Raw genomic sequence first — 13,190 nt, 5'->3', positions numbered from 1 at the left:
ACAAGTACATTGGCCCACACAGTTCTTCCATACACAATAACATCCAGCAGCACAGCAGATGATAAAATATCCTGGGAGCTTTTGGTTCAGAGCCAAATCACATGACCCTATTGTAGGCTACTAATAATAACTGCTATGTGCCAATTTAAGATTTACATGATGCTTCCATCCATTAGCTCATTTGGTCTTTAAAAACACCCTGTGAAGTCTATATCATAAATACTGTTATCCACACTTTACAGGTGAAGAAATTGGGGCCTGGGGAGGTGAACTCCATGCATGGGCTTTAGATTCTTTCCTGAAGTTTATCTCTCTGCTATCATCCATAGTCAAAGTAAGCCATGTACAACAAGACTCTCTCAGGCACCCACTCTCCCCACTGTTATTTGACCAGGAATGCTAGCAAAAGCAATAAGGTAAAAGAAGGAAATCAAAGGCTTAATGTTAGGCGAAGAGGAGACAAAATGATTCCTCTTTGATGATGACATGATACTTAAAAATCCTAGGAAATCAGTAAAGAAACTGGTTGAGGCAATTAATAGCTTCAGCAAAGTTGCCAGCTACAAAATAAGCCTGCAAAACCCAACGATATTTCTATGTAATAACAAAATCCGGGAGGAAATAATAGAAAGGAAAGTTGCATTCCAAATAACTACAAAATGCCTGGAAGATTTGGGAGCCTTAAAAACACTCCCCCAAAATGGGCTTTTCAGCATCAGGACTTATGAAAATCAAAAATATATGCAGGTAGGTGAGTATAGGTCTGTAGAGCAGAGAAAGAATTTGGTGTCATCCAGCTGAGAAATTTATTTTCTCTTGGAATTCCTTGGTTCTAGGTGCCCCTGTTCAACTACCCAAATCCAGACTGGAACTTTCTTTGCCTTAATAATCAAGCAGTCTATATTTTATTTTTATTCTGCCCCCACTTCTATAGCTGGGCCACAGTGAGCTGAGTCCCCCTGGCCACTGAGCAAGCATGTTCTCCCAACTGCAGCCCAGACTAAATGAACAGAAGAGGACCAGGAAGGGTCCTAGTCCCCAACTTCTACCAACCTAATTTTCTATTCTCACGAACTACCTTTTATTTGGAAAACTTAGGCTGCCTTTTTGATCTGTTGTTTGACCCAGAGGCATCCAGGCTTGTTCAGATCCATCTACAGGTGCATAGGACTAGAGATCTAGATACAGATGTGGACGTATAGGGTATACATGTATAAGTACATGTGTATTTAAGCAAATATATATAATTCTACATATACAGATACATATGAGTGGATGTGTGCTGAACGACTTGGTACAGGCAAGCAGAAGGATGCCAGGCACCTGACTGCAGAGGCCACAGAGTCACACATCTAGGCCCTCCTGTCTTACCTCAGCCAGACAGGCTCTTAACTACAAGTCACCTGACCACATGGGACCTCTCCATGATGGCAGGAAGCCTCCTCAATATGCTAGAATATATAAGTTGAAAAGAAATGTCCTCCTTATTCATACTTTCAAGGGAAGTTTGGATTGTAGCTTTAAGAGGCATTGCCCAGGCTTCTTTGCCCTGCTTTCTTGCCAAGCCCTTTTTGTTAAACCACAGCAGAGAAACCAAATTCATTAGAAACCCTATTCTTTTGCCTTTAAAATGACTGAGTCAAAAAAAAAATCAAGTCTTTTACCCAGAAGAGTGAAAAAACTCAGATTTCTTATAGGTCTGGAGATGGAAGAGCTTTATTTCTTCTTATACACAGTATCCCAAAGGTTGTAGTAGAGTTTTAAGCTTTAAGATTTAAAAGTTTAAAACTGCACTAAGACTTTTGGGACACCATGTATAATAACAGTTCTAATAATAGTTAGCATTTATATAGCATTTTAAGGTTTACAAAACACAACAAATATTATCTCATTTTTCCTCACAACAGATCTGATAGGTGCTGCTATTATTCTCATCTTAAAAATGACCACACTGAGGCAGATAGAGGTCAAATGATTTGCCCATGACCATACTAATGAATAAGTGAGGCCATACTTGAACTCAGGTCTTCCTGACTCCAGGTCTAATGCTTTATCTGCTGTGCCACCAACAACATTATAATGCAAAAGTATGATTCGGTAAACATTATGTTTACTTGGCTAATAATAGTGTTCAGTAATTTCACCTGTTTGAGTACTCCCTTCACTCATACACTTTACAGCTTTCTCACACTTCAGTAGATGGTTTCCTGAGTTGCTTGTAGCCCAAATATATCATTGAGTAGTTGATCTCTTGGTGATGAGGGTCTCTGAACTTGGTCAGCCTGGTCCATGGGCAGCAGCCATGCAGTCCATCGCTAGCCAGTACTTGAAACCTTCCAGCTCAGTAGGCCCTATCTGCTGTTATGGTCTTGGAGGACCCAGGGTTACCTCTGAACCAAGAAGGAAGACTTTGGTGGAGACATTTTAGCTAATGATCATATTTATATGGCACCTCTAAGTTTACAAAGTGTTTTTGCATGTCATTTATTTTGAGCCCTACAACAACCCTGCAAAGTGGATGGCTCAAGTATTATCATCCCCATCTTGAAAATAAGGAAACTAAGGTTCAGTGAAGTTACCCAACTAGTAGAAGGCAGAGCCAGAACTCAGACCCAGGTTATCAGACTCTCAAGTTCAGTAGTCTTTCCACTATGCCACTGAATAGAAATCATAGATTATATAAGAGAGATTCATTTTAGAAAATGGAAGTAGAGCTAACTTAAGTCCAGGCTCCAGAGTTCCTCTCCCATGATTCTCTTCACACTGAATCCTTTTCTAAACTGTGAATTTATTCTAGCTTCCTCTAGCGTACCTTGTGTGATGAGGAGTGTGCAAGGTAAGTCACTTTGTACACATGAAGCCCATGAATGTTTTAATTCTCTGTCCATCCCTATCTGCTTTCTTTGCAGATATCTGCTGAAGAATTAAATACCATACTTCAAAATGTAATGACCTGGGTTGTAGCTACAGTGACCAGTATTTTGTATCCAGCCATCACAATGTATGAAGAAAGGTTGCGTACAAATATATACCCGTTATCTGATGATTCGGTTCTCTCTTCGGGTAGCTCAAGTTTCTGTAGTACTTGCAGTGACGAGTTTGCATATAGAGCTTATTCTGCAGCCGCAGCTAAAAAGATCAGTTATACAGATGTCACCTCAAAGACAGTACAATTGCCTACCGTGCCAGAAGGGCAGCCTGTGGTAACAAAAATATCAAGACCTACCCAAATTGAAACCACCATCTTGAAAGGAACATATAACAGTAAGGCACAAACTGTAACTCAGTTTAATTATAACCAGATGGGAATGAGCTATGATGCCCCCAAGACAAAGATCTGTAAGTCTGACAGTCAACTTTTATCTCCAGTTGAAGCAAGTGAGAAGAAGGATGCTACTACAGAAACAGAAGAATTACCTGCTGATTCCCCAGAAGAAAAAGAAAAACCTATGACTGAGATGAAGGAGTTAAAAAATGTTTTTGTTAATTTTAAATGTCACCTAAAAGAAGAAACGGAACTGATTTTGGAAAACATTTTTCAAGAAATACTATCTGATTTAGCTCAAGCCATTCCCTCTCTCTCTGCCGTTACTGCTGAAGTTTTTGTTGACCATCTTGAAACTGGCAAGGAGAGTGTGCTCTCCACAGTGGATGTCGGCTCAGCAGCGGCAGATATAGTTGAAAATATGCTTGATAAGCTGCAGTCTGCAGTTGAAAAAAAATGCATTGAAATCTTTTCACAAGAAGACCTGTCAGTCACCTTCAAGCCAGGTTTATCTCCCAGTAAGGAACATTTTGTTAGCAAAGCAGATCAAGCAATGGTCTCTGGTTCTCTGGAACCAATGTGCGACATTGCAGAGGACATGGTGCATGTTATTTTAGAAAAGTTGATGACATTTGCAGCTTCCAAGAAAAGTGATTTGTCTCAGAAAAAAGAAACAAAAGCAACAGAAGTTACTGTTGAGAAACAACATGTTGAAAAATCACCCAAAAACTATAATGAAGCATCTACCCAAGTCAGTACTAGCACAGTGACCATGCCTATGCCCTTTCCTATGCCCATGCCCATGTCTATGCCTACGCCAACACCTACGCCTACGCCTACACCTACACCTATGGCTACACCTATGCCCAAGCCCATGCCTATGCCCATGCCCATGCCTGTGCCCATGCCTATGCCTAGGCCTAGGCCTAGGCCTAGGCCTTTGCCTGTTCATAGTACTGAATCTGATGTTGCTTGCGTAATCGTAAAAGAAGAAATCCATAACTTAGTGTCAAACATTTTTTCACAGTCTTCTGTGGTTGGTTATGTTGAAGAAGCAATCGGCACCATACTGGGTTATATACAAACTGAACTTGACAATGAAAGACTAATTGCATCTGAGGAAACCGTAATAGTCTTGCAGCTACTTGATGATATCTTCACTGAAATGAATGAGGAAGAAGAAGAAGAAGAAGAAGAAGAAGAAGAAGAGGAAGAAGAAGAGGAAGTAGAAAAAGAAGTGCAAGTAGATATTTGTCAAAGTAAACATCCCAGACTGAAAAGCCCTAGTCTTCTTAAGGAAGAATACAGGCTCACAGGCACAACAAAGGTTTGTCCTAGGTTTGGAAAACCACTTCCACCTGTTAATGTTCCTGGCATGGTCTTTTATTCAGAAGATGATAATGAAGAAATAGACAAAATGGTGGAAAGTGTCCTTTCATCATCTTTCAAAGATCAGAAAGCACTATTGCGAGAACAGGATATGAAAGAACAGTTTAAGAGGGAAGTGACTGGTCTTAGACGCAAAAGAAAAGTCAAATCACCAACAAAGCCTGCTTCCCATAGCAGAGGAGCATTTCATGAGTGGGGAGTGCCATCTGAATTACAAACTTCTTCAAGTGAAGACAAGCTTTCAGAAGAAGTAAAGCCAAAAAAACAAATGTTAGGTTTTAGCCAGGATGAAAAATATCAAATAAAGAAAGCATCAGAGAATATTGTTACAGACATTTTAACTGACATGCTCAGAGAAATGATAACCATGACCCCTAGTCAGATGAGCTTTACAGATGTTAATGAAACTTCATCTTTTGACTCTGAAATGCCTCATGGATTGTCCCCTGAAGAATGGATGGACCAAGTTAGGAATGAGATGTTCTCAACATCAGAAATCAATGTAGTGGCTAATGACATGACAGATGCAGTGTTAAAAATACTTCATACAGCTTCATCATGTCAAATTTCAGATGCTAAAAAAGATTCCAGTACTACCTTACTTTATCGGTCCTCCATAGATGCTCCAGATACTCCCCCTGAGATCAAAGATATATATCAAATTCATCAGCTTGCCCCATTGGTGCCCAAAGAGCCATTGAAAATATGGTTTGAGAGTGAAAAGAAGATGAAATCTCTGTTCAATATAGAGCAAGCACAACCTCCCTGGCTTGAATCTCCAGCAAGTGAAGAGGCACCCGAAGCTGATAATGTTAGTGACGAGATCATCCGCACAATCTTTAAAAAGCTGAAATTATTTGTTTTTCCAAAATTGCAAAAGTGCTTTAGGCCACGGTGCTATGAAACAACTTCAATTTTCCGGAGACCTTCAAGCAAAGACCAAACACTTGCCCCTTCACGCTCAAAACTGTCTTCACCCTCAAAACTTCGATCACAACTTAGTGCTTATACAACCAAAGTTGTGAATATTGTTTTAGGTGCTATTCGCAGTCAATTGGAAGTCTATAAGAAGAAAAAAAATGCCAGGGAGCCTAAGCCCCCAATAACCTTTGTAGAGGAAGATGATTTTCCTCTTTCTGATAAAGAACTGGAATCTGTTGTATCAAATCTCAATGATGAAGTTATGGCAAGTTCATTGGTAACATGCATTTGTGAGATGTTATCTGGTAGAAGTACTGATAAAAACGATCCTGTCTTCCCATCACACATGTCAATGCCTGGTACTTTTGTTGAAACTGATTATATTGATGTACAAAGAAGATCAACAAGTGGGCAATATAAAAAGCCAATTTCCTGTCAATCCTCTAATGTTCAAGTGAAGGTTCCTTTTCAATCTCAAAAATGTCCAGTTATCCCTTGTGTTCTACATAGTGTATTTAGTGGGAAGAATGTCAACGAGGCAGCCAGATCTCAAGTGTTAGAAAGAATTGGTAATACATTATTTGAAATGTTGAACAAAATGATGGGAGAACCTCTGCTCCCTAGTTTGAGTCATTTATCTGTTCATGAAGAATGTGCCGATGAGAGTTTGAGAGCAACTCCAGCATTGCATTCTAATATTCAAGTAGTTTCTAATGTCATTCTTGAAGACATCCTTGAAAAATTATGTTCTGAGATGGATCACAAACCCCCCAATTCTGAAAGTAGGAAAATCTCAGATGATCTAGATGAGGACAGCCTATATCCTACTGTAGTGGTGGAGGAAGTGGCGAAGTGCACAGATGTAATGTCTTATATGGTACCTGATAGTATCCAGGAAGACAGTAATGAGGAGTCTAGCCATAAGATGAAAGATGCTGATCCTTCTCAGAGAGCGAGTGTTCCAGGATTCCACAGAACTAATCTAAAAATGGTGGCTTCAGACATTCTTCAAACTGTTTTTAATAAATTAGAGGGCTTTGCCAATTTAAATTTGTGTTCTAGAGGTAGTAGTGAAAACCATGGCGAATTGTCACCACAAGCCAGTACATCAACCAAAGTGGAAACTCATGATGATCATCTGCAATCCACTCTACAGATAAATGCCAAAAAGGTATCAAGTGCCATTTTGAAGGCTATTCAGGTAGAACTAAATGGAAACCCATTGGATTCTGAGACAAAAGTAAGTAATCCAACTCAAGAAAAAGTGGTGATCAAAAATCTGGTCAATTTAATTTTAGATGCTGTATCTCCAGGAATATTTCAACAACCTGAGTCTGAAGAGAGAGATATTGAATATTACCGATATAAGCCAGTCTATGGCAATTTTCTTCCTGGAGGTGCTGAATCAGATGCATTTTTGGAAGACTCTGAACAAGCAGAGGAACAGGGAGAGCCATCAGGTGATGAGGATAAGAAGGATACTGTTAAACAACGCATTTTAGAAAAAACCTTTAAAAAGATTGAGGTGGAACTGAAAGAACCACACAAGTCACCCGTAATGCCAATCATACGAAATGTTTTAAATGAAATTTTCCAGAATGCTTTAGTTAACCAACTCAATGTACTTCCTTTCTCCCATTCCCCTTTGTGTGGTATTTCTCACTCTGCAGAGCAACCTGTCACTAAAACATTCATTCAATTCATGGATAAAACTATGGGCACTTTGGTGTCTGAAGCAGATGTAACTATTGTTGCAGATGACATTGTTAAGACTGTATTTCAAAAGCTTTACTCTGCCGCCAGGGCAGAAAGAAATGCAAACAAAAGTAGGTATAAAACCATCACATTTTCAGCCAATGCTCCTTTTCATGAACAAAGTAATCAAAGAAAGACATCTGTGTATCCGACAGCACTGAATAGAGAATCACATCAGCTACATTCCTCCTCCAATGTTGAGAGACTGACTAAGGTCAAAGTAGTTGAAGATATTGTACAAACAGTCATAAGCAATTTGGAATCTTTTGCTACTTCTAAAGTCAAATCCCTCTTTTATCCTCCAGTTAGCCTTACCATCTCAAGGGCTTTACCTACACCTCAACAACCTACTTCATTAAGCAAAGAGTTATTACCTACAAAAGAAGTCCATTCTCCCACTGAGGAAATTTCCTATCCTTCAGTGGATCGTAGCAGACCAGAAAATATGACCTCAGCATGTCAACTGTCTGTTTCTAAACTAAATAAATATGCAACAGAAGTGGCCAGGAAAATATTGCAAGGAATCAAACAAGAGCTAGACAAAGGATCAGAAAGTCACGTGGTAACTCATAACATTGTCATGTCTGAAAATATTGCAAGTCAGGTTGTTAATACTGTTTTAGATATTGTATCTACCAAAGGCAAATCTGATAAAAACAAACTGGAGAAAGATAATAGTTCAGATCTTCAAGAAGGCATTGTAGAAAAACTATTTAATAAAACAGAATATCGAAAAGAACTTCAATTTCAAATACAAGGTATTGTTGAAAATATTTTAAGTGACATTTGTGAAAGAAAATTGGATCTGAATCATGTCCCACTTTCCCCAATCACTCTTCATCAAGATAATGTGGATGCTAAACATCTAACAGCAAGCCCTGAGATGGCAATTGAATATACAAATGACAGTAGCCCCAAATTTTCAATTCCTAAATCAGATGTTATCATGATTGCTAGTGATATGGTGAACATAGTGCTTCAGAACCTCAGTTCTGCTGTTATAGTTGGCAGAAATATAAAGGAGCCCATTTCGGCACATTTACCACTGAAGTCCCTTTGTGATGCAATTCCAAAAACAGAAGGTGAGCCTCCCACTCTTAGGGATATAACAGAAGAAAAAATAGGAAGTGGTCTTTCTGATGTAGGAAAGAAAAAGACCAAGGTTGTAAGGGTGAAATCTCCTCATGATGATGATGAGCAAATGCCAGTGGCAAAGGCAGACGATGCCAGTGAATCTCTTTTTGATCCATGTGACTATATTACTAAAAACATTCTGAATAGATTAGAATCTTTTGCCACAGAACGAGTAGATTCCTTAATCAGCAATGATTCACAGACTAAAGAAAAATCCTTTGTTGTCACTGAACTTTCTAGTCATCTACAGGATGAAGGTCACTTTCTTGCACCAGGCCAAGTCCAGTCAAATATGAAGACCTTGAAATTACCTACAACCAAAGCTTTTCTTGGCCAGAATATCAGAGATACTTCATTAGCTAGTTACAAAGAAAATACTATATCTACAAGTCAGCTGTCACAAACCAATCTTAGGGAGTATGCTGACATAATTGCTAGTACTGTATTAAAAATTATAAAACATGATTTAGACATAGAGATGCAAAAGATGTATTCTTATTCAAATAATGCTTTATTTCGAGAAAATATCATAGCGAGTGAAATTGTAAACAACCTATTAAAGATGTTTGGTGATAAAAGATCTTCAAAAGAAGGGTCGTCTTTCTCAAAGTTACAAGTAGCTATGCAAAATGAAATGCTATTGGAAGAAAGACAGGATAAAAGCACTGAAATATCTCTTCTTTCAAAACATCCCCTGAAACAAAGCTCACTGAGTTCTGAAAGTGAAAGTCAGAGAACAGTTTTGGAAGAAATATTTATGAGGAATGGTGAGTCCAGACAGGAAGAAACTGCCCCAGTATTCAGCACGGTTGAAGATGTTTTAAATAAGGTGAATCAACGAATAACGGAAACCATTAGCCATTTACCTCCTTTTAATGAACTCTCTCACCTTACATCTGAATCAAAAATGAAGACACCAAATGGGGCTCCCAAAAAATCTTTTCAGTCCAATATTAGTATTGTTGCAAATGACATAGTTGATAGTGTACTTGGCAAAATGTACTCTATTATCGCCACATCCATATATGAGAATGGTGAAACAGAGAGAGAAGTGGCTGCAACTGGCAGTAAAAATATATTGGTGGCAGAAACACCATGTTTCAGTGTGTCTAAACTGTCAGAAAAAAGGAGACCTTCTCAGGCCTTAATGCCTCAAACTTATCGTCATTCAAGTATTAAAAATATGTTGTTGGAAGACACTTTATTGCACTGCTCTCCATTGAGAGTGGGCGAAGATCTGGTGCAAATGGTTCTTAATAAGATCATATCTTTTGCTTCCTTGAACCTAGCGGAGTACTCTCCCTCTGATATCCCATGTGATGGTGTCCCATCTTCCGGGCAACATGTGGCTAAAGCCAGCCCCAAGACAGGTCTTAGGAGCAGTTTTAAAACAAGCTTGAAACTCAGCTCAGTGCATAAATGTAAGGCAAAATCCCAGGCAATATCTGGCAATTCTAAGGGAAAAGGGAAGGCCAGAATACCCATAGCAGAAAAAATGGCATTGAGAGGAAGTCGTTCCAAGTCTTTCCTTAGCCTTTCACATGTCTTATCGACAGGAGATGCCAAAACCTCCCCTATGCAAGCAAAGTTGCCTATATGTGAACTAAAAAACTATGCTAAAGATATAGTGAGTAACATCCTAGGAACCATTGTAAATGAATTCCAACAGGTGAAATGCAGTAAAATGATGATCAACATAGGAAGTTTACCAAATTCTGACCAAATCACAGCAGCAAGTGAACTGGTTAATACAGTTTTGCAAGGATTGTATTCCTCTGATTCAAATAACTCCACTTATCAGATTAAACCTGCACACTTGGAAGATGTCAAATTTCCAGAAAGGAAGATAGGTACAGAGTCTTTTTCCAAACCTCAAGCCTGTGTTTTCTTAGAGAATGTTTCTTCACAGCTAGAACAAATTTTTCCTAAAGAAGGTATTTTTAAGAAAATGTTTGATAGATGGCAAACAGATTCAAATGACATGGAAAATGGAAAATATAAGCTACTAATGGTTGCCGAAAATGTGTTGAGTGAAATCTTAATAAAAGTGAAAGAGTTAGAATGTTCCGTTTCCCTCCTGAAGATGCCCCCTATTGAGGCTTGTGAAAGCATTTTCTGTAATAATTTTAAAAGAACACCTGCTAGTGTTGATGATGCCAACGCACAAATTAATTTGTTTGGCAGAGAAATTGTTGAAATTCTGTTTGAAAAATTACAGTTATGTTTTTTGACTGAGATGCCAATTTCTGATAACAAGGAAATTCTAGCAAGAAAAAAAGAGCAGATTAATTCTAGGACTAAATATTTTTCCCCAACTGGACAGCTCTTAAGCAATGTACCTTTCTACAGTACAAAACTGAAGGATCAGACCTCTCTGAGTTCTAATAGCAGAATTGCTAGAGAGATTGTTGAGAATGTGTTACATACCTTGGAAGCATTTGTAGATTTGCAATTTAAACATATCTCTAAATATGAATTTTCTGAAATTTTGAAAATACCTATTGAAAATTTTTATCCTGCCCAACAGAGACCACTTAATAGGAGAATATTGCCAAAATTACAACCATTGAATGATATTCCTGATGAATCAAAGTTAAGTAGTATTATCACAAAGGAAAACATACAGAAAACACTTTTCCAGGTTCATTCGTTCCATTCACAACTGCGTGCTTATGCAATTAAAACTGTTAATGACATGCTAAGTATAATTAAGTGCAAGCTAGACAAAGAAATCAACCAAGTGGACCAATCTCCAATTAACATCTTAGAAGAAAACATGATAGCAAGTGAAATCATTAGTAACTTAATAGATCAGTGTGTTCATTTCAGTGATTCTGTGCTTGAAAATATACCTAAGGAAAGCCCAGTTAGAGGAGCTGAAAATACTTATACTGTTCACCGAGTTGAAGTGGCAGCTAGCATGAAAATGTCCAATAGCAAGTTAAAAGAAGTCACTATTCGGGAAAGCATTCCACCTTTTCAAGTGCCTGGTATGGTGATTTTTTCAGAGGAAGAACTAGGAAAATATAATAGGAATTCATCTAATCTTACCTCATATGCCAGATACTCTGCAGGAGACACTTCTAGAACTTCAAGCACAGTGGGCACACCTGAATCGGAACCAGGACCAAGTTCAAGTAGAAGAGAAGGGCAAAATAAACCCTCAAGAAGATGCGATTTTAACTATTTTGAACAAGATCCCATGCAACAAAAGAGTTCTCTTCCAGAAGGGAGTGTCTTACAAAAATTGTTCAAGAAAAACAGTGAACCTGATAATGTGGTATTGAAAGAAATTATGCCATTTGTGGGCCAGGTAGAGAATGAGGAGGAACCAAGAACATTTCACTGTGAGCAACTAAAACCAGATATTGAGTCAAAGATATTGAGACATACAACTGTTAGTCCACTAAAAATATGTCTTGCTGCTGAAAATATTGTCAATACTGTTCTGGCTTGTTCTGGCCTGGGGACTCAGGCACGTGAAATGGGGAGCAACGTAGAGACAATCAAACCATTTTTCTTATCAAAGTCACAATCGTTATCCACTCTTTCCTCACAATCTGTATATCAGGACGAGAGAAGTAATCTGCTTAGAACATGGGAAAAAAGACTCCAATCTGCCAAAGAAAAAGTATTAAAAGGCCTTGGAAAGGCAATATCTCATGGAATTAAAGATTATACTTTACTTGAAAAGTGGGAAAACAAAACATTTCCAAGGGCAGATAAAATAGAAACTTTGAAAACATTTGAAGTCATTACTTTTGCTGATTATGAACTAGGTCCATCTGAAATCAACCAGATAGCAAGACATATCACCACGTCTGTGGTCACACATTTCAAGAATCTCCAAAGTAAGTGACTAAAGAATCATGACCACATTAGGAAAAAAATAGTTAACCATCAATTTTTTTAAAATTACTTATTTAAGTACTTAGTATGTCCTAGGCATTGTGCTAAATGCTGGAGATACCCCCCCCCCCCAAAGGCAAAAGCAACTCCTGCCCCCAAGGAGGTCACATTTTAATATGTAATTAGCCAGGTACATACATGTATAACTAGGTATAGAGGAGAGGGAAGATAATCTTAAGAGAGGAAGGTACAAGCAGCTGGTAGGACTGGGAAAGGCCTCTTGTAAAAAGTGGGATTTTAGCTGAGTCTCAAAGGAAGACAGGGAAACTAAAAAATGTAGGTGTATTCCTCCCTAGATTAGAAGAATATTCCAGGCATGAGAAGGATACCTCAAAGATACAGAAACTGAAGAAGGAATGTTATGTGTGAGGAACAGCAAGTAAGGCCAGTACAGCTGGTAATGGACAGTGGGAATGTGAGAGCAGAGGCAATCTGTTGGAAAAGATGTGAGGGAATGAGATCAAGGGTCTTTGTAGAGCAGTTAGTCTTGTCAAAGTGAACTGCCATCTCTACATCCAAGACTGGAATGAAGGAGATAGAGGGAATTATGGCTAAGTGATGTGAAATAAAGAGGAGAAAAGCTAGAGCTCTCAATGAATGGCCTAATTTTTCACTTAAGTATAAGGTGAGGTCCTCAGCTGAGATGGTAGGGAAGGGGTACCACTGGGAGACTTGAGGAGAAATGAGAAGTTTTAGAACAGCTACTATGGAAAGTAAAATGGTGAACTGGGGAGAAAAAGGACTGCCTTGCTGTAGTAAGGGCCTACTTGAAATTAGATAACATAAATTTGTAGCAAATAATAGATATAATTAGATA

General features: G+C 38.5%; 1 protein-coding gene across 5 annotated transcripts in view; it reads left to right on the top strand.

The window, feature by feature from the left end:
* LOC140515485 (fibrous sheath-interacting protein 2-like) overlaps positions 1 to 13,190 on the top strand; it is a 100,047-nt gene that overhangs the window by 53,013 nt on the left and 33,844 nt on the right. For all 5 annotated transcript variants that reach the window (XM_072626214.1, XM_072626213.1, XM_072626215.1 and 2 more), the window contains one exon: positions 2,910 to 12,315. In XM_072626214.1, coding sequence (XP_072482315.1) covers positions 2,910 to 12,315 — 9,406 coding nt within the window. The remainder of the gene's footprint in view (positions 1 to 2,909; positions 12,316 to 13,190) is intronic.

Source organism: Notamacropus eugenii, chromosome X, assembly GCF_028372415.1.
Source record: "Notamacropus eugenii isolate mMacEug1 chromosome X, mMacEug1.pri_v2, whole genome shotgun sequence".
NCBI classification, from domain to species: domain Eukaryota; kingdom Metazoa; phylum Chordata; class Mammalia; order Diprotodontia; family Macropodidae; genus Notamacropus; species Notamacropus eugenii.
The sequence above is the reverse complement of the archived record's forward strand: the minus strand, read 5'-3'. Positions and strand labels throughout refer to the sequence as shown.